The following is a 23,632-nucleotide window of genomic DNA, read 5'->3' as shown; positions in this document are numbered from 1 at the left end:
TTGGCCTCTGTTCATTTGGCACAGGAATGGGTTGCTAAACATAGCCTGCGAACAGTCAGCGCTGCAGAAATGCAGAGATCATTATCAGAGGCAGACTTCTAGTTGCATTCACTTGAGGAGTCCACGCCAGAGCGACCTGGCGGTGCCGAGCTTTGGGAACGCACTTCAAGATGCAGGCGTTTGAATCGATATGTTTTGTAATTCAGCTCCTGTTCCAGTTCAGCTATGGTAAAAAAGCACACAAAAAAACCCCAAGGCTTTGCTTCCGTTCCACTTCATGTCGCCTGCATTACTGCTTCAACTTTTTCTCGTTACAAGATTCTGTTATGAAACTGGACTGGGCTGGGATGCCCTGAAGTCAGGTTTTATCAGCCTGCTGTCCTGCAAGGATATATATATATATATATATATATTTGTGGGTAGATTTGGGACTTAGCCATGCCTATCTCCAACACAACACAGAAGTGCCTGGCGTGCTCTGGTCCATGGGGTCACGAAGAGTCGGACACGACTGAACGACTAAACAACAACAACAATCTCCAACACAGGATTGAAGCCTTAATGAGAGAGGTGGCATTTCATGGTTCATTTTGATAAATCCAAGGCCTGGCCTGGCACTCTGGGGAGAAGGAAGAACTGCTCTTGGCACAGGGTTCCTTAATGGAGTCTAATTCTAGGTGGCTGACATTTTTAGAACAAAACTTTTAGGGTGATTAATTTTCCACCAAAATCTGCAAGAAATGCCTCTCAGTTTCTAATTTAGTGTAATTAAAAAACCAAAAATACCTTCGTGCAACCTGAACAAACAGGGAACACCAGACCCTCCTAAAGGTAAAGGTAAAAGGGCCGCTGACCATTAGTTCCAGTCGTGACCGACTCTGGGGTTGCGGTGCTCATCTCGTTTATTGGCCGAGGGAGTCGGCGTACAGCTTCCGGTTCATGTGGCCAGCATGACTAATCCATTTCTGGCGAACCAGAGCAGCACACGGAAACACCGTTTACCTTCCCGCTGGAGCAGTACCTATTTATCTACTTGCACTTTGATGTGCTTTCGAACTGCTAGGTTGGCAGGAGCAGGGACCGAGCAACGGGAGCTCACCCCGTCCCGGGGATTCGAACTGCCGACCTTCTGATCGGCAAGCCCTAGGCTCTGTGGTTTAACCCACAGAGCCACCCACGTCCCTCCTAAATATACCTAAATCTTAAAGTTTTACAGACAGCTTTGCAAAATAGCCAGAGACTTTCAAATGCATCTCACCATTACAGCCCCTTTGAGTTTTATGGTGCTGATAGGGAGGGAAAGTGGATTTCTGCTCCTTTTTCCTACATGCTCCTACTTCTCTTTGCTCACTCCCCTCACCTCAAGCACAGTCCTCCAGAGAGACAGCCATGTCTGGGGGGAAAACTGGAGAGATGCTAGCAGGCAGTATACACAATACTAAGGTGGTCTGGCTTGGTGTAAGGCAGTTTCTTATCTTTCTTTTCTTTTATTTCCACAGTTCAGAGGGAGCCACAGAGAACCATGCAGAGCAGACCCAATCCATTTTGCTAGCTGAGGTAAAGCAGCAAATATTAACCCCCCCTCCCAAGTCAAGGTGCAGAGATCAGATTATTTTGGCACCTGAACACAGAAAACCTCATAGATTCCTCTCCCCTTCCCTGCCAGTAAGAATACAACCATAAAAAAACTAAATAAATAACAATTTGCTGCTCCTTCAGTGCGGCGGTGGGGCTTGTTATTGAAGACATAGTGTCTACATTGGTTAGAAGTTCTTTCTTTCTTTTGTATAGTCTTTGGTTCATCCTGATCATCGAATCATTGAATTGTAGAGTTGCATATGCAGGAATCTTGACTAAAGCATCCATGACCGATGGCCTTCCAACCTCTGCTTAAAAATCTCAATTGAAGGAGAGTCCACAACTACCTGAGGAAGTCCAGTCCACTGTCAAACCACTCTTAATGTCAGAAAGTTTTTTCAGCTCCCTCAACCATTCCTTATGAGGCTTGGTTTCCAGACCATTGATCATTTTGGTTGCCCTCCTGAATTACAAAACATACGGATTTGAAATTCAGCGACAGGTGGAACCTAACACCAAGAAAACTAGCGCTAATATGCCCAGGAACCTCACCAAAATGCTGGAGAGGGTGCACCTCCACATGTGGCAAATAGCTCCACATGTGGTGGGAGTGCCCCAAAATCCAACTATTCTGGACAACAGCCATATGAGAAATATGTAAAATTATTAGAAATCACCCCAGAATTGGTCCTATTAAACATCTTCCAAGATAATAATGCCCATTTACACCACAAAGAACTCATAACCTACCTACTTTCAGCAGCCAGAAACATGCTGGCCACATGACCCGGAAGCTTTACGCTGGCTCCCTCGGCCAATAAAGCGAGATGAGCACCGCAACCCCAGAGTCATCCGTGACTGGACCTAACGGTCAGGGGTCCCTTTACCCTTTACCTAACCTGATCCAAAACACCCACTCACAAATGAAAACAAAGATCACCGCAGCCAATCACAAACAAACAACCACAGCCTACCAAAGGAACACAAGTGAATAGCAGAGAACCTGCACAAGCGACGCTGACACAATACCCCACATATATTAAGTAAAATAGTAACAAAGAAAATCTATAACAAAAATAAATATAAAAAACCCAAAACATATGGATTCAAACACCCACATCTTGAAGTGCTTTTCCAAAGTACAATCCTTAAGTGGAGCTTAAATTATATGTGGTCTTTATTCAGCATTAGTTCTGATTTGCGTGTGGGATGTTTATGCATCTTCCCATTAATCATTAATTCAGCTCCACTCCTTTCAGTGCATTTGCCTGTCACTTTCCTAACTGCAAAAATGTCTTTTTTTAAAAAAAAATATGTGGATTTCTTGCACTAGGGCAACAGAGCACTATTAATCTGCTTTAATTGCATGAATTACACCAACCTAAATTTCCCACAGAATACTGGCAGTCTGGTGGGCTCTCATGCAGAAAACCTGCTCTTTAGAATTTACCACTATGCCAGTGGAGTAGAGAGATAGAACTTAGAGGTGACCCCAGGGATGGGAGAGAAATTCACTTCCTCTACCCCATTGTGAAGCTCTTTCCAAAGTCTATCCTTGGTCAGCAGTCATGCATCCAATCAGTCATGCACCCATACCACCATGTACCCTATACCCACAGGTCTCAAAGTGGTTCACAGGATAAAATGAGGACCATAGGATTTTAATGAGGACCTCTTTTTAAAACATCACAAACTATGTGGAAATGAAGAGAATTGAACTTAAGATTGGAAAAATGAGAAAGAGAAAACCCCAGTTTGACAGATTCACCAACTCCTAGGTGACCGTAATGATGTATTTTCTAATCCTGCATAATTAAATTTGTATTTTCTTTAGGTGTGTTAACCTTCGAGAAGATAGGGTGTGGATAAAAGAAACCGCTGTAGCAAACTACTTCATTATCTATTTTTCACTTGCAGGAGGAGGGGCTATAACACGTGAGGATTTGACAGACACAATGAAGACCGAATGGTGATGAAGGAAGGATGTGGGAAGAACTGAGCATGGCTGTTTGTGGCACCCAGTTGATGGGGAGCGAGATTCATTGGGAGGAAAGCACTTCCGTCTTTTATCACGTCTTGTGACGGTGAAATGGAAAAATCCACCCTGCGTTTAAGAATGTGTGACAGAAGATTCACCAGAGCCTTGCAGAACTAGAAAAAAAATGCTGAGTCCACTTCATGGAGAATAAAGGTTTCTGGAGAACCTCTCCACCATTTGCTGTCTGAAGGTCCATGTTTAGGTAGCCAACTGAATATTAAAAGCATGTATATGTTGAAGCTTCACTTTCCCAAACTTAAAACAAAACAAGAAGGATGATATTTAAGAACTCTTGGAGCCCATTAGCTTATCAGCATATTGCAATGAAAACCATTTGCTAGATTGGCAACTTTTCGCAACTCCGCTACTTGCTTACCCAAACGGAAGAGAGTCAACATTTAAAGTTTGCAAGCTTGTTTCCAAGACTATTCTCGAATCCACTTTATGTACTTGTGTCTATTTTTCTTTTCAACCTCTGAACATTTGACTTGAAAACCTTCTCCTGTACGATTATGGGCTCCAAGCAAGGGACTGCACAGATTCTCATTCGTGGTAACGATGTACTGTTTTCTATTAAACCGTATTGGTGACTTGGAGGCTGGGCTCCTCTGCTGCCATTTCATTGCAGAGACAAAGGCGGATCTGACCCCACCATGGCGGAGAAGTGCAATTACATCGCGAGCGTGTACGGTTATGACCTGGGCTGCCGTTTCATCAACTTCAGGCCCCTGGGCTTTGGAGTGAACGGGCTTGTGCTCTCAGCAGTCGACAGCAAGAGCTGCCGCAAGGTGGCCGTGAAGAAGATCGCGGTGAGCGATGCTCAGAGCATGAAGCACGCCTTCCGGGAGATCAAGATAATCCGCCGGCTGGACCACGACAACATCGTAAAGGTCTATGAAGTGTTGGGGCCCAAAGGAGCTGATCTCCAAGGGGATCTGTTCAAATTTAACATGGTGTACGTCATCCAGGAATATATGGAGACGGACCTGGCCCGTCTTCTGGAGCAAGGGCCTCTCTCTGAGGAACATGCCAAACTTTTCATGTACCAGTTGCTCAGAGGCCTGAAGTACATCCATTCAGCTAATGTCTTGCATAGGGACTTGAAGCCCGCCAACATCTTCATCAACACAGAGGATCTGGTGCTGAAGATCGGTGACTTTGGATTAGCTAGGGTCGTGGACCAACATTACTCACACAAGGTACGTCCCTCAATTTGTTTGGCCTGATAAAAGCTGAGTGTTCTTTAAAATAACAGCATGCAGAAGTTTAAACAGATACTGTGGCATCTTCACAAGCGGTTCCAAACGAAGTTTCTCATAGAATGAAAGAGCAATATTGATGAGGCTGTGCATTCATGCTAAATTGGCTGGCTTCCCCTTGGAGGCCAAAAAGCGTTGCCTTAGCATATCCTGTGAAATCTCGCTGCGTTAATTGGATTACAAACAACCCGATTATGTTGGAGGGAGTCCAGCCATGCCACTTTCCAGATGTCAGGTAGCAAAAAACTTCAACCTAGAAACTAATTTGCAAGGTATGTACAGTAGAACCTTGGTTCTCAAACTTAATCTGTTCCGGAAGTCCATTCGAAAACCAAGGCACGCTTTCCCATAGAACAGGTATCCCCAAACTCGGCCCTCCAGATGTTTTGGGACTACAATTCCCATCATCCCTGACCACTGGTCCTGTTAGCTAGGGATGATGGGAGTTGTAGTCCCAAAACATCTGGTGGGCCGAGTTACTATCTAACGAGACCATTGATCCATAAAATGAAAGCGATAAACAATGAACTGCAGTAGCACTATCAATCAATCAGTAGCTGAACTGGGTTCCACACAGTCACAAAAACAAAACAAAAAGAGCCGCAAAAACAAAAATGCAAAATAAATAGCAAAACCAGACAGACCTCAGCGTGATACTCAAAACAGAAGTGTGGCACTCAAAATAGAACATGTTTGGCTTCCGAAAAAAGTTCACAAACTGGAACACTTCCGGGTTTGCAATGTTTGGTTTCCAAGGTGTTTGAGTACCAAGGCCGTTGAGAACCAAGGTACCACTGTATTCCATATCCGTGTTAGACCAAGAATGAGCAGCTGGTTACTTCCTTTTCCAGATCCAGCCTTGTAACGCATCTGGGAAATGCAGCTGAGAAGTTCACACAGAAATAAGTCCCACCCAATTGTAAAAGTCCTGCTTCCTGGTAGGTCGGCATAGGATGGGCCCTTAGAATGCATTCTGGCCCTAATTTGAAAGCACATTTAGGCTGCAATGCAATCCTTGCTTTGGATTAGATCCACCCAAATTCACTGAAATTTTCATCTGAGTAAGTGCATCTGGGACGCCGGTGGCGCTGTGGGTTAAAGCCTCAGTGCCTAGGGCTTGCCGATCGAAAGGTCGGCGGTTCGAATCCCCGCGGTGGGGTGCGCTCCCGCTCTTCGGTCCCAGGGCCTGCCAACCTAGCAGTTCGAAAGCACTCTCGGGTGCAAGTAGATAAATAGGGACCACTTACTAGCGGGAAGGTAAACGGCGTTTCCGTGTGCGGCTCTGGCTCGCCAGAGCAGCGATGTCACGCTGGCCACGTGACCCGGAAGTGTCTTCGGACAGCGCTGGCCCTTGGCCTCTTTGAGTGAGATGGGCGCACAACCCTAGAGTCTGTCAAGACTGGCCCGTACGGGCAGGGGTACCTTTACCTTTACCTTTAAGTGCATCTGGGATGTGCATCCCTTTGAATTCTTCAAGTTGGCGTGCAGAAGCTTGTCACCTTCAGAACTTTTAAGCTGCAGCTGGACTGCCCTCAAAGGCTAGAATTCAAACGAGCTTGCATTGTGTGGCTTTCATTGGAAGGTATGACCGAGAAAGCTCACAGGGGTCGGAGGACTTGGGACAGGGGAGGAAAATGGTAGGTTGGTGCTTCTTTGGCTATGGAGCGGCACTAGAAGAGAAGCAGTCAGAGCCAACGAAGGAGCCAACTCCTAGGCGCTGCTTGGGCTTTGGCCCCCAAAATAAAATATTTGAGGGGGCTGGGCCCCCACAAGGTTGATGGCCGTTGCCATTCAAATGGTGTGTGTGCACTGTGTCATGTGATCGATTATGCAGGGCAGGGCTTACCTGGCCCCCTGCAATATTTTATTCAAGTTGGAGCTTCCACAAGCACAGGCAGTTAGAAGTTGAGTTGAGAACAGAGGCTGGAAATTGGGCCACGCTCACACCAATACGTTCAAAGCACTATGATACCACTTTCAATTGTCACGATACCCAGAGTTTCCCAGGAAAGAGGGATTTATTGTTAAGCCACCCTGGGCATTGTAGCTATGTGAGGGGAATAAGGTGGGGTCTCCTAAAAACTCTCAGCACCCTTAGCAATCTACAGCTCCCATAATTCTTTGGGGGAAGCTGCTTTACATGTGCTTTACACATGCTTTACATGTGCAATAAAAGCACTCCATGTATGGTTTGGACCTGGCCTTTATAGGAAGAAGGGGTAGGAGGGATAGAGTCAGGGAGAGAGCGATTGGGGGGGTGGGAAACGTCATGCATGTGATGTCGGGAGGAGCCAGGGGTGGAGCCAAATGTGGTGACCATGAGGCTTCAATGGTTGGTGGCTCCTCCTCTGCCTCCTCTGCCTGGTGCCACCGTGGCAGTGTTGGGATGTGTCCAATGGAACGGCGGCATCAGGCCCACCGGCCGGCAGCCAGACGAACTCCGGTCTCCCTTGGAACAACATCAAAACAGCGGCACATAGCTTCAGAGGGGTGTTATGTACTGAGTTGAATAGGATCCAAAATGCAGCAGTCTGATTGGTCCTAGAACAATAAGATTCAGAATGCAGCAGTCTGATTGGACCTAGAACAATGCAGCAGTATGATTGGTCTGCAAGAGCCACCCAATCCAGCCCCAGATGGAAGTGAATCCACAACCTGATTGGCCTACAGGAGAATTCCAGAATTAGCCAATCACGTGCAGCCCATTGTGTAAATAATGTATATAAAGCAGATACTTTGGGGGGACTTTCATTCCTCCTCACCACTATGAACTGAATGAAGAGCATGAAATCCACTCTCGACTCTGAGTATATTTCAAGAAGCCTTCAGAAACCTGAGCACGCCTTAAGCAGCAGAGTGAATATCTCGCAACAGAAGTGGCGGACAGAGGCATATGTAAAGCGTATTTACAAGCATTTTATTCAGCATCAGGACAAAGGAAAAACATGTCTGCTCCCCTTCGTGTCCAAGCAGCAGGAAGCACAAAGCAAAAGCAATACACAAACGGAAGTTCCCAGCAAGCTGTGCTGGAATGTAAACAGACATGTGACATACAACAGCTCTACACATCTGTTTAGGTGGAACGGAATATCAATATCCTAACAGGCACGAGGAAGAGGAGAAGGAGTAGAAGGAGTCGGCCACTGGAGCCACACAGTGCTGAGCTCAGTTCTGCACTCAGTCTCCTCTGCCCCCTCAACATTGGGGGGGGGGTTTGAAGGCTGGCCCCATCCCAAAATATATTGGGGGGGGGGCCAAAACAGCTTGGGCCCCCAGGAGCTGATGTCGCTGGATAGAAAATTTCACCTGCAGCATGGAAAATTCCTCCGTGAAAAAGCCTGTTCAGAAAGAATGTCCTATTTCAGAAAACTTTGACCACCCCGCCCCATAAAAGAGAGTTGCGTCCAAAGCGTGGGCTTGGCTCATATGCATGATTTCCCCAGATAAAAGGAACAGATGGACAGAAGGAGGAATTCAAAGTATGCTCAGCAATTTCGCTGCTACATTCCACCCCCTCCCAGCAGCCCGCCTGCCAGCTAGGGGCTTATATGGGATTTTTGTGTGACATGCCCTTCCTTTGCCAATGAATAATAAGAGAGATGCTTGTCCCCCTGTCCCCACCCCACCTTACTAATTATGGGATACACATGACTACTGCTTAGCTTACTTTAGGAAGAAAACAATGTGAAACCTTGGTCTCTTAAGGGGGAACCATTTATTTTAGAAGAAGCGTCTGCAGCGTCAGAAAACTAGGCAGTGTTTTTTCCCCTGGGAGCTAGTGAGGCTTACAAAATTTTGAGAATATTATTAAAGCGGTTGGAGTACTTATCCTCTCCTGTGCAAGTCATAAGCAGGGCTTCCTATTCCTCCTCCCTGTGCTAATATTTTTTTATTCTGACACCGACACTGCAAGGTAGGCTACAGGCAGAGAAAAAGAAAGGGAGAGAGTGGCTGGCTTAAGGAAACCTGTTAAGTTGTGGGTGAACATATCAGATGACACAGCGATTCTTCAAACAGCTCTTGTTTATTCAGAGGCCAGAACAGAACTGAGCTGAAGGGCTCAGTCAGCCTGCTTATATAGAGCTCTAGTACAACGCTACTGTAGCAATTTTCTAAAACTATCCAATCACTGAACGTCACTTTCGACCCTTCATTTGCATAACTATCTACAGTATCCCCCTGCTGGCCCGGGGTGAGAACTTCAGTACATAACAAAACCCAAACGTCTTTTCAGGGGCAAACTTCATGTCACACCCAAATACATCTAATGAAACCCGAATACAGTTTTTGTTGTGTGTTGTGTGTGTGCTTGTGTTTTCAGAAGCCTCCATGGAGACGAGATGCTTAACTCTGAAGTCTGCTTGTTTCCCCACTCCCTATCAGTTTGGTGACGCAGAAAAGTTTTCAACAGGTGTTTGAAGCTTAAAGCAGAAAGCTCCTGTCGAATTTTCTGTTGGCAGAGCATTCCACAGGGCTGGGCTGATGACACTAAAAGCTTGGCATCTTCTTGCTATCCGATGAGCCGCACCAACTTGGGCAACGATCAGCAATGCTCCTGCAAATGATCTCAGAGACTGAGCTGGGATATAAGGGATCAGGCTGTTCCTAAAGTACCCTGGGCCTAAGCTGTTCAGGGCTTTGTAAATTAATACAAGGCCCTTGGTCGTAGATGTAGTAGCCAGTGCAGGTGTTTTCACAACGGTGTCACGTGTTATCAGCCACATGACCCCAATAGCAGTCTGGCTGCCGCATTCTGCTCCTGCTGGAGCGACTGAGCCAGACTCAAGGGCAGCCCCGCACAGAGCGCATTGCAGTAATCCAGCCCTGAGGTTAGCAACGCATCAACTACAGTGGCCAGGCTATTAATAGGAACCATCATTTCCAACCAGAAAGAAGACACCCAACTTTATTTCATTCAGCAGCATAATTATAAGAGGCGGGGAGGTGGCGGTCTTAATTTTGTTGCTCTTGTTATTAAAGAATTAGGAGTCGAAATGTTAGGCGATCTACTGTAAATCACCCAGTGGATCCAGACTGAGTTTCTGTCCACTCTGGCCCATCTCAGCTATTTGACAAATTCAGGTCTGAGCCAAAGACTTTGGGGGAAGTTGGGTTTTGACAAGGGATTTGAAGAATATCAAATGTTATTCTTCCCTCTCACTTGTTTAAATGAAGATTTTGGATAACTATTCAGTTCTATGCAGAGTTTTGTGTGAATGTATGTCTGAGCTGCTTGCAGAACCGTAGGCATCAATCCTAGCCTGAAACGGCCATAATCTTAGTTCATTTTGACTCTGGAAAACCATTTTCCCCCCTCCAGGTTTTTTTCTATGGTTTGGCCAGGCCTAAGATGATATTTGTACACTGTGGTGAGGAATGATGTCTCTCTCAAACGACTTTCAGCTCTGTCTGAAACTAATGCCTCTCTCCATCTGCACAGACAGAGTCATCCGTTGCTTCTCGGTTGTGATGCAACTGCAGAGAGGCTTGTGGTCACGGGCTAAGTGACATTTAAAACCTTCCGCTCCTTTTTCCCCCTCACATGCTATAGAATCAGATAAAGGTTACCCATTCAGCACTGTATTAGAGTGCCCTGCAAGTGAATGGAGGGAGATTTAATTCCACCTGGGCGGCTGAGTATAATTTCTCTGGCACAGTGGCATAAATCACCTACCTCTATTGTTACTGGCTTAAGAGAAACTGGAGAAGCCTCCGCCAGACCTTCCCCATTCAGGATGAGATTAAGGCGGAGAGACAAAAAGGTTGCCACCCTCAGTCCCATCCTACAGGGCAGGCTCAAGAGCTGGTTGCAATAGGAACAGGGCAGAAGGAGAGGCTACAGTTTCTAACTTGTACTTGGACAGGACTGAGGGTTCCTGCAGAATGGTTTACTGAGCATTCATCCTGATGTGCTTGCACAAAGCTTACGCAGAGGTTAGATTATATTTGGTCTTCATTCTGATTTGATGTTGGGTTGCTCATCTTGGCTGTGAGTCCTGGAAGACCTGTTCCCTGCTTTGCAAGCCTTTCCCCACCTAGCCTGGGAGGGAGGGGCCCTGACTGACTCCAGCTACAAAAGCTGAGGCTGCTGGACAGACTCTTGGGCTGGGGTATTGCTTGGTGGGGTTTGTTGGGGGCGTTGTTGTTGTTAAAAGGTAAAGGTAAAGGGATCCCTGACCATTAGGTCCAGTCATGGCCGACTCTGGGGTTGAGGCGCTCATCTCACTTTACTGGCCGAGGGAGCCGGCGTACAGCTTCCAGGTCATGTGGCCAGCATGACTAAGCCGCTTCTGGTGAACCAGAGCAGTGCACGGAAATGCCATTTACCTTCCCACTGGAGTGGTACCTATTTACCTACTTGCACTTTGATGTGCTTTCAGACTGCTAGGTTGGCAGGAGCAGGGACCGAGCAACGGGAGCTCACCCCATTGCAGGGATTCGAACCGCCGACCTTCTGATCGGCAAGTCCTAGGCTCTGTGGTTTAACCCACAGCGCCACCCGTGTCCTATTGTTGTTGTTATTAATGTTAAATTGTTGTCTCTTTATTTTAGATCCAGTTATGATTTATGTGGCAATTATTCAATTTGGTTGTGTGGTTTTTTGATGAACATAAGCAGAGCCTGCTGGATGAGGCCAATGGCCCATCTAGTCTAGCATCATGTTCTCACAGTGGCTGACTTGATGCCTGTGGGAAACCTACAAGCAGAATTTGAGCACAAGAGCAACTCTGCCCTCCTGTGGTTTCCAGCAGCTGGAATAATAATAATAATAATAATAATAATAATAATAATAATAATTTATTATTTATACTCCGCCCATCTGGCTAGGTTTCCCCAGCCACTCAGGGCGGCTTCCAACAGAATATTAAAATACAATAATCTATTAAACATTAAATGCTTCCCTAAACAGGGCTGCCTTCAGATGTCTTCTAAAAGTCTGGTAGTTGTTGTTCTCTTTGACATCTGGTGGGAGGGTGTTCCAGAAGGCGGGTGCCACCACCGAGAAGGCCCTCTTCCTGGTTCCCTGTAACTTGGCTTCTCGCAGCAAGAGAACCACCAGAAGGCCCTTGGCGCTGGACCTCAGTGTCCGGGCAGAACGATGGGGGTGGAGACGCTCCTTCAGGTATACTGGGCCAAGGCTGTTTAGGGCTTTAAAGGTCAGCACCAACACTTTGTGGCATTCAGATAGCCACTGATAGCTTTCTCTAGGAATTTGTCTAATCCACTTTTAAAACCAACATTCAGCGTCATTGAATGTCTTCTAACATTCGGCTTCACGGAACTTCCATAAGTTCTAGTGTTATAGGAGAGAATGGAAAACTTTTCTCTGTCCACTTTCTTGATGCCGTATGTAATTTTATAAATTTCTGTCATGTCTCCTGTTACTCATCTTTCCTCTAAACTAAAAAGTCCCCAATGCTACAACCTCTCTTCAAAAGTGACTCACTCTACCCCTTGATCATTTTGGCTGCCCTTTTCTGTACAATTCTTTTCTTCTGGCTCAAAAAGCACAGCGGTTTGGTTTTTCTTTTTTGCAAAGAAAAAAAAAAAGCATTGCTGAGGGCACCCCTTCCATTTACACACACACAAAAAATATGTTTTACGGTTAGCCATCATAACTTTGATTTAAGGTAACCGAAGCTCATTCCGTATTTGGGCAAAAATGCAGCGATGGTGTAAGGCAAGGCTGTGTTTCTGCTTTGGGCAGGCTTGATTTAGCCTGGCAGTATCTTGGCAGGTAAACTGTCCCACTGAGTAGTGATCCTGCACCCTGTTATTTGCTGCAAAGGGACAATTTTATCCTCCAGTCTGTCAAAGCACTGCTGCATTCCAGTGGATTTCCCCCCTCAAGGATCTGTAGAAAGAAATAGTCCAGTGGTACCTCGGGATACAGACGCTTCAGGTTACAGACGCTTCAGGTTACAGACTCTGCTAACCCAGAAATAGTACCTCGGGTTAAGAACTTTGCTTCAGGATGAGAACAGAAATCGTGCTCCGGCGGCGCGGCAGCAGCGGGAGGCCCCATTAGCTAAAGTGGTACCTCAGGTTAAGAACAGCTTCAGGTTCAGAACGGACCTCCAGAACGAATTAAGTTCTTAACCAGAGGTACCACTGTACAGTCACTGTACACTGCAGGTTGCGCATTTTCGGGTTGCGAACCGTGCTGAACCCGGAAGTACCGGAATGGGTTACTTCTGGGTTTCGGCGCTCGCGCATGCGCAGAACCACAAAATGATGTCATGCGCAGAAGCGTCAAATCGCGTTACACCCATGTTGCGGGTTGTGAACGTGCCCCCCGCACAGATCACGCTCACAATCCAAGGTATGACTGTACTCAAGAAGGATTCCCCCTCCCCTGGGTTGTCTGTTGTATATGACGCTGGCATATTTTGAGCCCTTCTCACACTTTTGTGCCATGCGTAAATAATATTGAAGGGAACTCAGAAGAGAAAGCTCAAATGGAACCCTTATTAATGCTGTCTGCAGTAGGAGCCGTTTTGGAACAAAGTGGACTTTGCTCTAAGAATAGGGTGGCCCTGTGCCTTCCTTTTCAGATGACAGCCCTCCATTTGAAGTCCTTCCTCTATGTGAAGGAGTCATCTACCAGAAGGGTATTGTAGCTCATTTGTGGTTTAAAGATACCTAAGGAAGGTGAGCAGGAGAGGCCTTGAAGTTGCCTGTTTGGAGTGTACGGTACCTGGGCATCAAACCCATCAGGCACACAGATCACCAGGTCATTTGCCCCCCACTGTTGTGTTTCTGCTGAAATAATAGTCTTTCTAAAGTTTCATCTATACATATAAGTTAATATGTACAAATCTGTGCCTTTTGCACCAGTGTGGTGTAGTGGTTAAGAGCGGTAGTCACGTTATCTGGGGAACCGGGTTCGCATCTCCGCTCCTCCACATGCAGCTGCTGGGTGACCATGGGCCAGTCACACTTCTTTGAAGTCTCTCAGCCCCACTCACCTCACAGAGTGTTTGTTGTGGGGGAGGAAGGGAAAGGAGAATGTTAGCCGCTTTGAGACTCCTGAAGGGGAGTGAAAGGCGGGATATCAAATCCAAACTCTTCTTCTTCTTCTTCTTCTTTCTCTTTTTGTGTCCTTTCACAGAGCACTGTTGACAAGAAATGACACAATTTTCTTGTGGGTTTTTCTCTCTCCTGAAAAAGGGAAATATATTTGCTTTTGGAATAATTTTCTATTGCAGTGGACGCTCGGGTTGCGAACGTGATCCATGTGGGATGCATGTACGCAACCCGCAGCGTTTGCACACATGCGGGTTGCGATTCAGCACTTCTGTGCATGTGCGACTGCCGAAACCCGGAAGTAACCTGTTCCGGTACTTCCGGGTTTCGGCGGTCCGTAACCCGAAAGAAACACAACCTGAAGCGTCTGTAACCCGAGGTATGACTGTACTACAGTTTAGCGTTTTGGCTTCAGTATATGATACTAAAAACAACCATGACAAACCAAAACAGTTTTTTGTTTTGTTTTTTTTTTGCATTTTTATCGCAATCTCACCTTTCTGCCAAAGAGCTCAATGTGGTGTACGTGGTTCTCTTCTCCATTTTATCCTCACAACAACCCTGTGAGGTAGGTTAGGCTGAGAGATAGTAACTGGTCACCCAGTGGGTTTCATGGATGAGCAGGGAATTTTAACCTTGGCCATAAGCCAACAATCTAACCACTATGCCATACTGACTCTCAGTACTGAGTTTGAGCCCCATGAGTGAAAATTGCCTCATATATTTTCTGATAGACTATTCTTACTATTTTCATTTATTTGTCACTTTCCACAACAATATGTCTCAGAGAGACTTGCTGATCTCTAACCTGCTCACAAATCTTTAGAGGCAAATGCATCAAGGAAACAAGTTTGTGTATTCTGGAATTGATAGCAACAGAGAAAGTTGCCCTGGATGTGTGATTTACGATGCTCTGATTTGACAGAGTGTTTCGGGGTGAAGACGGGTATAGATTTTTAAGAGCAGGGCGCTGTCTATTTGTAACCTACCATATAAACTAGATTCACAACTTCCTGAACGTACAGTAATTCATAAAACAAGGAACCGGCAGAGGAGAGGAGAGGAATCAGATGTAGCCACTGGAACAGAAGGGGTAGAGATCTGCAAAGTTACATATGCCATAATTTATTAAGGTCTGGATTTCAAGTCTCCAGCTTTCTTGATGTAGTGTGAAATATGGTCTTGTTTTTTCTCTGAAAGAGCTGAATCAGTTTTCCCTGAGAAAGAGCTACAGTACGTGAAACGCATCATCAGGCAATAAATGATCTTCTGTGCACCTTTTGGACGTCTCTTCTGCTTTCATTCTTAACATAATTCATACCTGAAAGTCAAGTACTAGATCAGCCTTGCAACTTCCCCTGTGCATCTGGCAGACAAAGAAAGAAAGAAAGAAAGAAAGAAAGGGGAAAAGGTAGGCAGGTAGGAGGCACATGAAATCCAAGGGCTCTACCAGACTACCTATTCATTCAGAATCCCTTCAGATTGGTTCGCAGAGAGATCAAAGCAAGTGTTATCTCATACTTCACAATATATTTTCTTCTCACTTTCCTTACTGCTAAAAGTCAAATCTTTGGAGGAAGAGGGTTTCTTGCCCAAGACCTCTCAATCAACCATCATTCTACAACCTGAATTTGCAGGTGTGTGCTCATAGGTTCAAAGAGCAACACAGGGCAGTTTGAAAGCCTTCCCCTGAACAGCCCATTGCTCCTCTTTAAATCTCTGTTATCCGATTTTCTTTAAACTTCTTTAAGCATCTGATTTGCTTGCAAAGGGCTTTCAGATAGCTCCATGCTGCACTCTGAAGACTCAAGTGGCCTTGCCACCAACGGAGCAGGTAGGCCAGCATCCAGATGCATTGGCAAATCCTCCCAGTTGCATTGGTGCAACTTGGTTCCCCTGGCATAGTGTGACTGACCTGTGACCCTCCAGATATTGCTGGATTACAACCCCCGGACCATTGACCATGATGAATGGAGCTGATGGGAACAACATCCAGATGGCCACAGGTTAGACGCCCCTGCTTTTGCTTCCTAGCTGATATATGTCAAGTAAAAGAAAGCTCCCTAAAATTAATACTGCTACAGACAAGCACATTAAAGTGTGGAGTGCAGTTATAACAAGCAGGAAAACTTAAAAACACACAGCTGCTGATTCAGTGTACACTTAGATATCTTTGCACCTAATGCTATTAAAGTGCAATTCTAAAAAGATATAAATATCATTCAGTATCGAATATTACAAATATTATTGCACCTGGTGCTACTAAAATAAAATACAGACCGCCACATGGTTCTGTGTGCCTCGCTGGACGATTTACAGCTCCTTACGACCAATCAAACCCTGGCATCTGTTTTCTAATTAAGGCTCATCTTCCCTTTTGCACAGAGTGCTGAGAGCTTCCTGGAATCGAATGCAAACATGAGGCATTTGCTATAGCGATGTGGTACGCGGCAGTGCTAATTAATTTCAGCGGGAGCTCGATCTGCTTTGGTGTCTTTGTACCAGCTCCGACTTCTGAGACTGTTGTTCTTGCAGTGAAGCCTAATTAACAATCCCCTTTCTGAAACCAATGCTCCTGTGATGCTCTCAGATTTTTTTGGTGCCTGAATGCAGCTAATATTGCCTTGGTTTTTACAACCGACACTCTCCTATTAGTAGATCAAAATGTGCTGTTCATTTATTTTATGGAGAGAGAAAAAACCTCCTGTCTTTGGGAACAAATGTCCGTTCTTTTACTTCGTTGCTTTCTCTGCGAGGGCAGTCAATAATTCTTCTGAGCATCTTAGAATCATAGATCATCCAGTCAAAGCCGTGCACTTCCGATGCTTCTAGTGCACTTCCTTGAGGAGGTCTTGCAGAGATGGCAGGCCTTGGCAGAGGAAGCGGGACATCACAGACTGACATAAGAAGCCAGGGCAGCTTCTGTGTGATGGCCTGGAAATCAGACTCGAATGCTGAACCTGAGGGATCCCAGCCTGCACAGGATTCCCTGCCTCCAGAACCAGCTGAGCTGGGGCTGGAGCATGAGCCTGAAGGGTCCTCACCTGTGCTGGATCCTCAGGTGCCAGCATCAGCTAAGTCTGCTCTGGCTCCGGAGGTGATGGAGGACCCATTGCCTGCAGGTGCTCCACTCTCAGCCCCGTCAGAGGAAGCTGAGGTTGCCTCTGGGTCCAGGAACCCTCCAGCCTCTCCTGAGCTGCAGAGGCTCAGGGCAGAGAGGCAGAAGGAACTAAGTTCCTGCAGGAGGAGTGTTCACCTCCAGGCCAGGACAAGCGAGTCACCAGAGGATTGGGGCCACCCTATGCCTCGAGGCAGATAAAAGCCGGCCAGCCCCAGTCCCAAGTTGCGGGAGCAACATTGTTGGTTGCTAGTTCCTGCCTGAGTCCTGTCCTGCTTTCCTGCCTGAGCTCCTGACCTGCCCTGGCTCCCTGCTTGCAAGCCTGTTCCTGACTTCACCTGACTCCCTGCCCTGCACCCAGCTTCAGCTACTACGGACTGCCTCCGCAGCTCTCAAACCACACACAGAGACTATAAGTTAATAGACAAGCCTCCACTGGCCTGAGACCATTTCAAATGAGGTCGAATTCTGGCCTTCCCTTTCTAACCCAAGGCATTTCTCCCTCTGCTGGGTTCCGTCCCAGCATAGGCTTGGGAGATTTGAGGCAGAGCTGCCTCCCAATTTGGAAACACTTGTAGTTTTGAGTGGGCGTAGAATCACAGAATCGTAGAATTGGAAGGTTCACCTAGCCCAATCCCCTGCGATGTAGGAATCTTTTGCCCAATGTGGGACTTGAACCCACGATCCCAAGATTAAGAGTCTTATGATCTACCGACTGAGCTATCCTTCTTAAGGAAGCCGTTGGAAGAGCAAAAAGGTTTTTTTTAAAAAAAATGCAACCAATCGTAATAATAATCCCAATTTTGCTGCACGGGCACAGAAAGCAATGGCGTTGAAGGATATCATTATCTCATCAGGGAGCGAAGATTATGATAGGAGATGTCTACACACTCCTGCTGGTAAACTGCTGCTATTTCCAGGGCACTCGTCCACTGGATTAATAGCCAGCAGCACCGCCAAGGAGATGTCCAACTGGAATCATCAGGAACGGCTGCCATTCTGTTGTGAGGGCACCTTTAGCAGAATGCCCCAGGATGCTGTCTGGTCCGCCCATCTCCGCCGTCTGCTGGTAAAGGTTCCGAAATGGACGGCCCTTTGCACAGTGCACATTGTGGGATTTATAATGGAGTGGAGGCCTCCAGCTTAGTTGGCTTTAGAAGGGGGGCTGAGAAATCCGTTCCACTTCATCACGGGCAGGAGTTGCGGTGGACCGTGTGGCCGCCCACTCTTCCCTAGGGGCGGGGGACGAAGTCCCGCATTGCCCTGGGGATCTTGGCCATGTCAGTACTCAGCCAGCCAATCAGCTGGCTGGTGGAGGCATGGCTGGGACCATTTAAATGGAGGCGCGAGCCGGAGGGCTTCCTCTTGGCTCGCTTCTTCAGTCTCCTGCCCTCCCTCCCCTTGTTTGCAGGTTTTCACCGGCCTTGCTATGGACCTCGGTTGGTCGCCGTTAAGGGGCCTGGTAGGATTTTTTCCACTTGGCAAAATTGGCATCGGGCCATTTGATTTTCGCCTACCTTGTAGCAAAAGTCACAACTTGGTAAGGTTTTGCAGTTAGGCATTGTTTGACCATTTGATGGGGGGAGGGAGGTATGGCCGTCACCTGCCCCTCCAAGCTTAAGGGTATTCTGTTAAAGGAATCCGGGGGTGTGGATCTTGTCCGAAGCCCGGGGCGGGGCTAGGGCCGTGACACGACCCCATCGGGAACATCTGGGGAAGCTTGAGTTGGTCTGCATCGATGGGGCTCCCCCTTCTGGTGGTATCCCTTACCGGACTCCCTGCACAATGGGCAGGAGTCAGATATAGTCGGGTCCATTCAATACCTAAGCCATTTATCGCTCACATTCTGTAATCAATAAAGTTGTGGCCTAAATTTGCCCAATAACAGTAACCTAATATGTTTGTGCTGGTGTATTTTATTCTTCTACGAGGGGGTGCTTGCGGGGTCTAGACACACAAATTCATGTAGGAAGAGGCTAACAGTGACTACTAGCCGTGATGGAAGTTCACGACCCCTGAGCCATCTGAAAGCAGCCCTGTACAGTCATACCTCTTGTTACGTTTGCTTCAGGTTGCGCGATTTCAGGTTACTTCCCGCAGTGACCCGAAAGTACCAGAAAGGGTTACTTCCGGGTTTTGCTGCTCGCACATGCGTAGAAGCACAAAATGATGTCACACACATGCACAGAAGCGGCAAATTGCAACCCACGCGTGCACAGAAGTGCCTCTGTGGGTTGTGCACTTTTCATGTTGCGAATGGACCTCCGGAATGGATCCCATTCTCAACCAGAGGTACCACTGTATAGGGAAGTTTCTTTTAATGATTTATTATGTTTTTAGATATGTTGGAAGCTGCCCTGAGTGGCTGGGGCAACCCAGGCAGATGGGCCGTGTATACAAATAGTAACATTATTGTTGTTGTTATGATGGAATAGGACATCTCTGTTTTCACAGGGCGAAAGGAAGATGGAAAAGGAGAATGACAGCATGCCTTGTCCTTTTACCAGGTCTGGAAAGGTCACACCCACCCACTAGTCACATGCAACGAAGGTTGCTCCAGGCCAGGAGGAACAGGAAGTTCGACTGGCTGGACCAAACATTCCCTTGCATGTCCACTCTAGCAAAACAAGGAATGTTGTACTTGACTGCTCTCAGTGGATTGCATCCCACAGATTGGTTGGTGGGGCATGTTCCAGTAGGTGTGGCCAGAGCTAGCCACTTCCACAAAAGCACACATTAACACACACACAGTGTGGAGCGACTGACTTTTCTCCCCTTTGTGGCCAAGCCATTATGAGGTGAGTTATCTTGAGGGCGGTTGTCAGGCTTCAGGGAATCAGATCCCTCCCACAGTGGCAGCCAAGAAGCAGAGAAACGATAAAAGTTCTTACCAAGCAATGTATTCAATAATTCACAGAGAGTGACGAAGGAATGCAGTCTTCCCTAAAGAATGGCGTTGTTCCAAGTAAAGTCCCCACGCGCCTACATCTCCCCTGTTCAACGTCACTCCTGTGTCGGTTAATCTGAGCTTTCTACCTCTGAGCTCTCTGTTCTACTACCCTCAATGCACGCCTGGTCCTGGGAGAGGAATGCTTTCCAAGGACACTGAGTCTGTGTCTGGAGCTTCTTCTTCCTTCTATTCCTTTCCCAATATTTCCCAGCTTCTGCCCTCTGCAGCCTCTGAACTATGCCCTTCTGCAAACCACTGTTCTAAATCTATACTGTCCTCCTGTTCTAGGGAAGGTTCAGGAGAGGGGTGGGGTGGGGTGGTCCTCACCCTTCCTCCTCAGTCCAGCCCCTGACAGCAGTCCTGTCTGGTTGGTATCCCTGCAGTGAATGGGCCTGCTCAATGGAGGGGATATCGTTCCCAGAGTGGCTGGTATTCAGCACCTCCCCAGACAATAGAGAATTATGTGTTGTTGTGCATAGTTTGCGGCTCACAGCCTGCTGTGTGGAGGAGGCCCCCGAGCCCACCCTGAGAAGAAATGATGCACCCCGGGAACAAGTATTCGTGACTATAGCCGTGCAGAATGGTACCACAACACCCACCAGAGAGTCACCAACAACTACCTTTCAGCCTTCCGCCACCCACTGAATGTATGGGAGAAGGCCGTGAGTAATGGGTGCAGGTAGGCAGAAAGAATGAAATCATAGGATTGTTGGAAGGGACCCAAAGGGTTCCTCTGGTGGGGCATGTTCCCGTAGGTCTATGCCCCCAAGAGAAGGAATGAGAGCGAGTGGTTGTTACTGTACACTTGATGCAGTGGGCGGGCTGATTGGAGCATGTGGTGCCATTTTACAGCAGCTCCGAGTACAACTCTTGCCATATGGCACGGGAGTTCCCAGCTCACAAATCCTGCTTCTTTCCCTCCTACGGCCAGATGTCCTAAGCTAGCAGGAGGGTGCTGCATCTTTTGCCTCTTCTAATTTGAGGGAAGACGCGTCATCTGTAGCAGGCACCGTTCCCAGCGTTGGCTCAGCGATGGCTCAGATCCTCTTGTCTGTTTTCTGTTGAAAAGCGCGGAGTGAAAACAAGGGTGTTTAATTGAGACCTACAAGTAATGTCATAGATCTATGGTGCTAAATGTTTAGGTTGGTAAACATTAGGATTTAATCAGAACTTGTATGTTATGAGGCGGTCTCAAATGTATATTAATGTAACGGGCTTGAGGTGTTTAAGTAGTGTTTATGTGTAAAGGCTGCGTATCAGACCTTGAGAATGTAATCAAGATCCATGTGTATTGGAATATGTGTGTGGACCTACTTCTGAGCATTATCTATTAATTAACTAATTAATTAATTAATATCCGGTCTGCAGATCCAATTAGGCTCACCAGGTCTCCCCATTTGGTCTGCGAAGCTGTTTTGACCAAGCAATGCCCACCAACTGTATGCCTGGTGCTATATATGCCATCAGATGTAATGATGACCAGCTGCTTGCTGGGACTTGTAAAGCACTGTGTATGTGCAGTTGTCATTTGATTTTGCAGGCAAAAACAGGTCACCTGACATCAGATGACTGACAGGTGGGTAGCCCTGCCCACTTGTCAAACCTGGCCTGGGGAGGGGGGGGAGGTCCGCTTCTCTATCCCTAGCTTAGTGTTATGAATGAACCTTGTGCTGTGTTTTAGCTATGGTTTGTTTACTGCCACCAAGCCCACAATCTGAATCCATGGTCTGCCGTTAGCTTGCAAAGCATGGTTTGCTTTAACTGTACAGTGGTACCTCGGGTTAAGAACTTAATTCGTTCTGGAGGTCCGTTCTTAACCTGAAACTGTTCTTAACCTGAGATACCACGTTAGCTAATGGGGCCTCCTGCTGCTGCTGCGCCACTGCTGCACAATTTCTGTTCTCATCCTGAAGCAAAGTTCTTAACCCGAGGTACTATTTCTGGGTTAGCGGAGTCTATAACCTGAAGTGTCTGTAACCTGAGGTACCACTGTACCTTTCTGGGCACAATTCTGAGCACAATGCAACCAACACACTCCCCCACCTCAACCTGCTGGATTTTGAAACAACTTTGAAATGACAATTGCTTGACCTGATATCATATAATCTACCTGCAAACAAATCAGAATGCATGCTCAATAGCCTTTTGGAAGCAACCGGTGTCGGGGTGGAGTGTTGAGGAAACATTCATGGGTGATAGAGTTAGCCACCATGTTTTAGGTTCCCTCACCTTAGTGTAGAGATCGAAGTATACATCTGTGCAATTTTTTAAAAAAATAAGTTTTTTCATTTGATATTAAAAAATTTAAACATACGACAAACAACAATTCGCAATATAAAGAATGGGATTACTCTGAATCTCCTGACTTCTCTCCATCCCTTCCATGGGTCCTAATGAAAGTATTTACAACTGCATATCAATATTTATCCAAGCATTTTTCCTTCTGAATTACCCATAGTATCCGTTACTTTACAAGTGTGGTTAAAATCCTTCAAATGTTTTAACCTGCTTGCAGTGGTCTCTTATGTAAATTATGAACTTTCCCCATTCTTTTTTAAAGGGCTTGTCTTCTTGATTTCTGAGCTTCCCAGTTAGTTTTGCCATTTCGGCACAGTCCACCATCTTGATCTGCCATTCTTCTCTGGTCGGCTCTTCCTTCCATCTCTGGGCCAGTAGTAGTATCTGTGCGGCCATCTGTGCATTGTTTTAACTCTTCTGTCACAATTATATTCTTAGTCTGATGTTCTTAGTCTTGACGCTTTATCTGCAAAACCTTGGAACTGAAAAGCTTTGGCTCAGGCTGAGGGTGCTGGTGCCATTTTTCTTCCTTTTTTTAAAAAAGAAAAAGCAATATTAAACAGGCTTAATAACAGGCATTTCCCACCCTGCCTATTGTTTATATGTATAAGCTACAGGGAACAGCCACCTAATTAAGATAATTGTACTTTGGCAAGGAGATTCTTGATTTATGCTGGCTACTCACTCCCCATGCTCATTACTGAAAACCATGTGGGTGCTTTCCTAGTTGAACAAAGCAGAGCAGGGAGAGCAAGCCAGCTACCCCTCCCCAGGCATTGGGAGGAATCTACAGAAAATGCATCCGCAGTATGAAACGTCGATGGTATGTGTGGCGATCACACAGGGTCCCCGGACGTTTGACGGTCTATTGATCCCTGTGCCACCACTATAATCTCTTCCCTGCTGCCACCAACTCGTTTCTCTCAGGTACACACTGAGTCCAGACAGTTGCTAACATTAAATCAAATAATCAAGTTTATTTTATAAGCATGAACAAGTTTATGGTTTCAGATAATTTTTCTCGTCAGTTTCTTATCCTTAGTTTCTATACCGGCCTATACCTTCCTAATAACTTCTAACTGATTATCCCAACTGTCTATCTGACTCCTCCTAACAGTTTCACTCACTCTCACATCAAAACTAGACCAACCCACAGACTTATCCTGCCTCTTCCTTGATACAGAAGGGGGGGCATGTCTTCTTCACCTTCTTCTTCACTACAATATATCCATTTATTTCCAATTGTCAATGTCAAAAGGGACTAAAATCTATAAAATTCATAGAAAATCAACATGCCAATTTGCTCAATTTCTCTAGGACTCCATGACACCTCCCCTGTCCTCCATAATCCCTCAAGCAAGGTG

The 23,632-nt window shown here is 46.5% G+C and overlaps 1 protein-coding gene across 6 annotated transcripts in view; it reads left to right on the top strand.

Annotated features, from left to right (window-relative positions):
- MAPK4 (mitogen-activated protein kinase 4) overlaps positions 1–23,632 on the top strand; it is an 84,406-nt gene that overhangs the window by 41,059 nt on the left and 19,715 nt on the right. For 2 of the 6 annotated variants that reach the window (XR_014502792.1, XM_083402920.1), the window contains exons 2-3: positions 1,500–1,665; positions 3,496–4,815. Coding sequence is in view for 4 of the 6 variants with exons in the window: in XM_083402920.1 (XP_083259046.1) it covers positions 4,270–4,815 (546 nt within the window). In the remaining 2 variants the exon portion in view is untranslated. The remainder of the gene's footprint in view (positions 1–1,499; positions 1,666–3,495; positions 4,816–23,632) is intronic. The other 4 variants (XM_083402919.1, XM_083402917.1, XR_014502791.1 and 1 more) reach the window with 3 other exon arrangements.

The sequence above is a fragment of the Podarcis tiliguerta genome (assembly GCF_965153285.1).
Source record: "Podarcis tiliguerta genome assembly, chromosome: 11".
Classification (NCBI taxonomy): Eukaryota; Metazoa; Chordata; class Lepidosauria; order Squamata; family Lacertidae; genus Podarcis; species Podarcis tiliguerta.
This window is presented reverse-complemented; position numbering and strand designations above follow the sequence as displayed.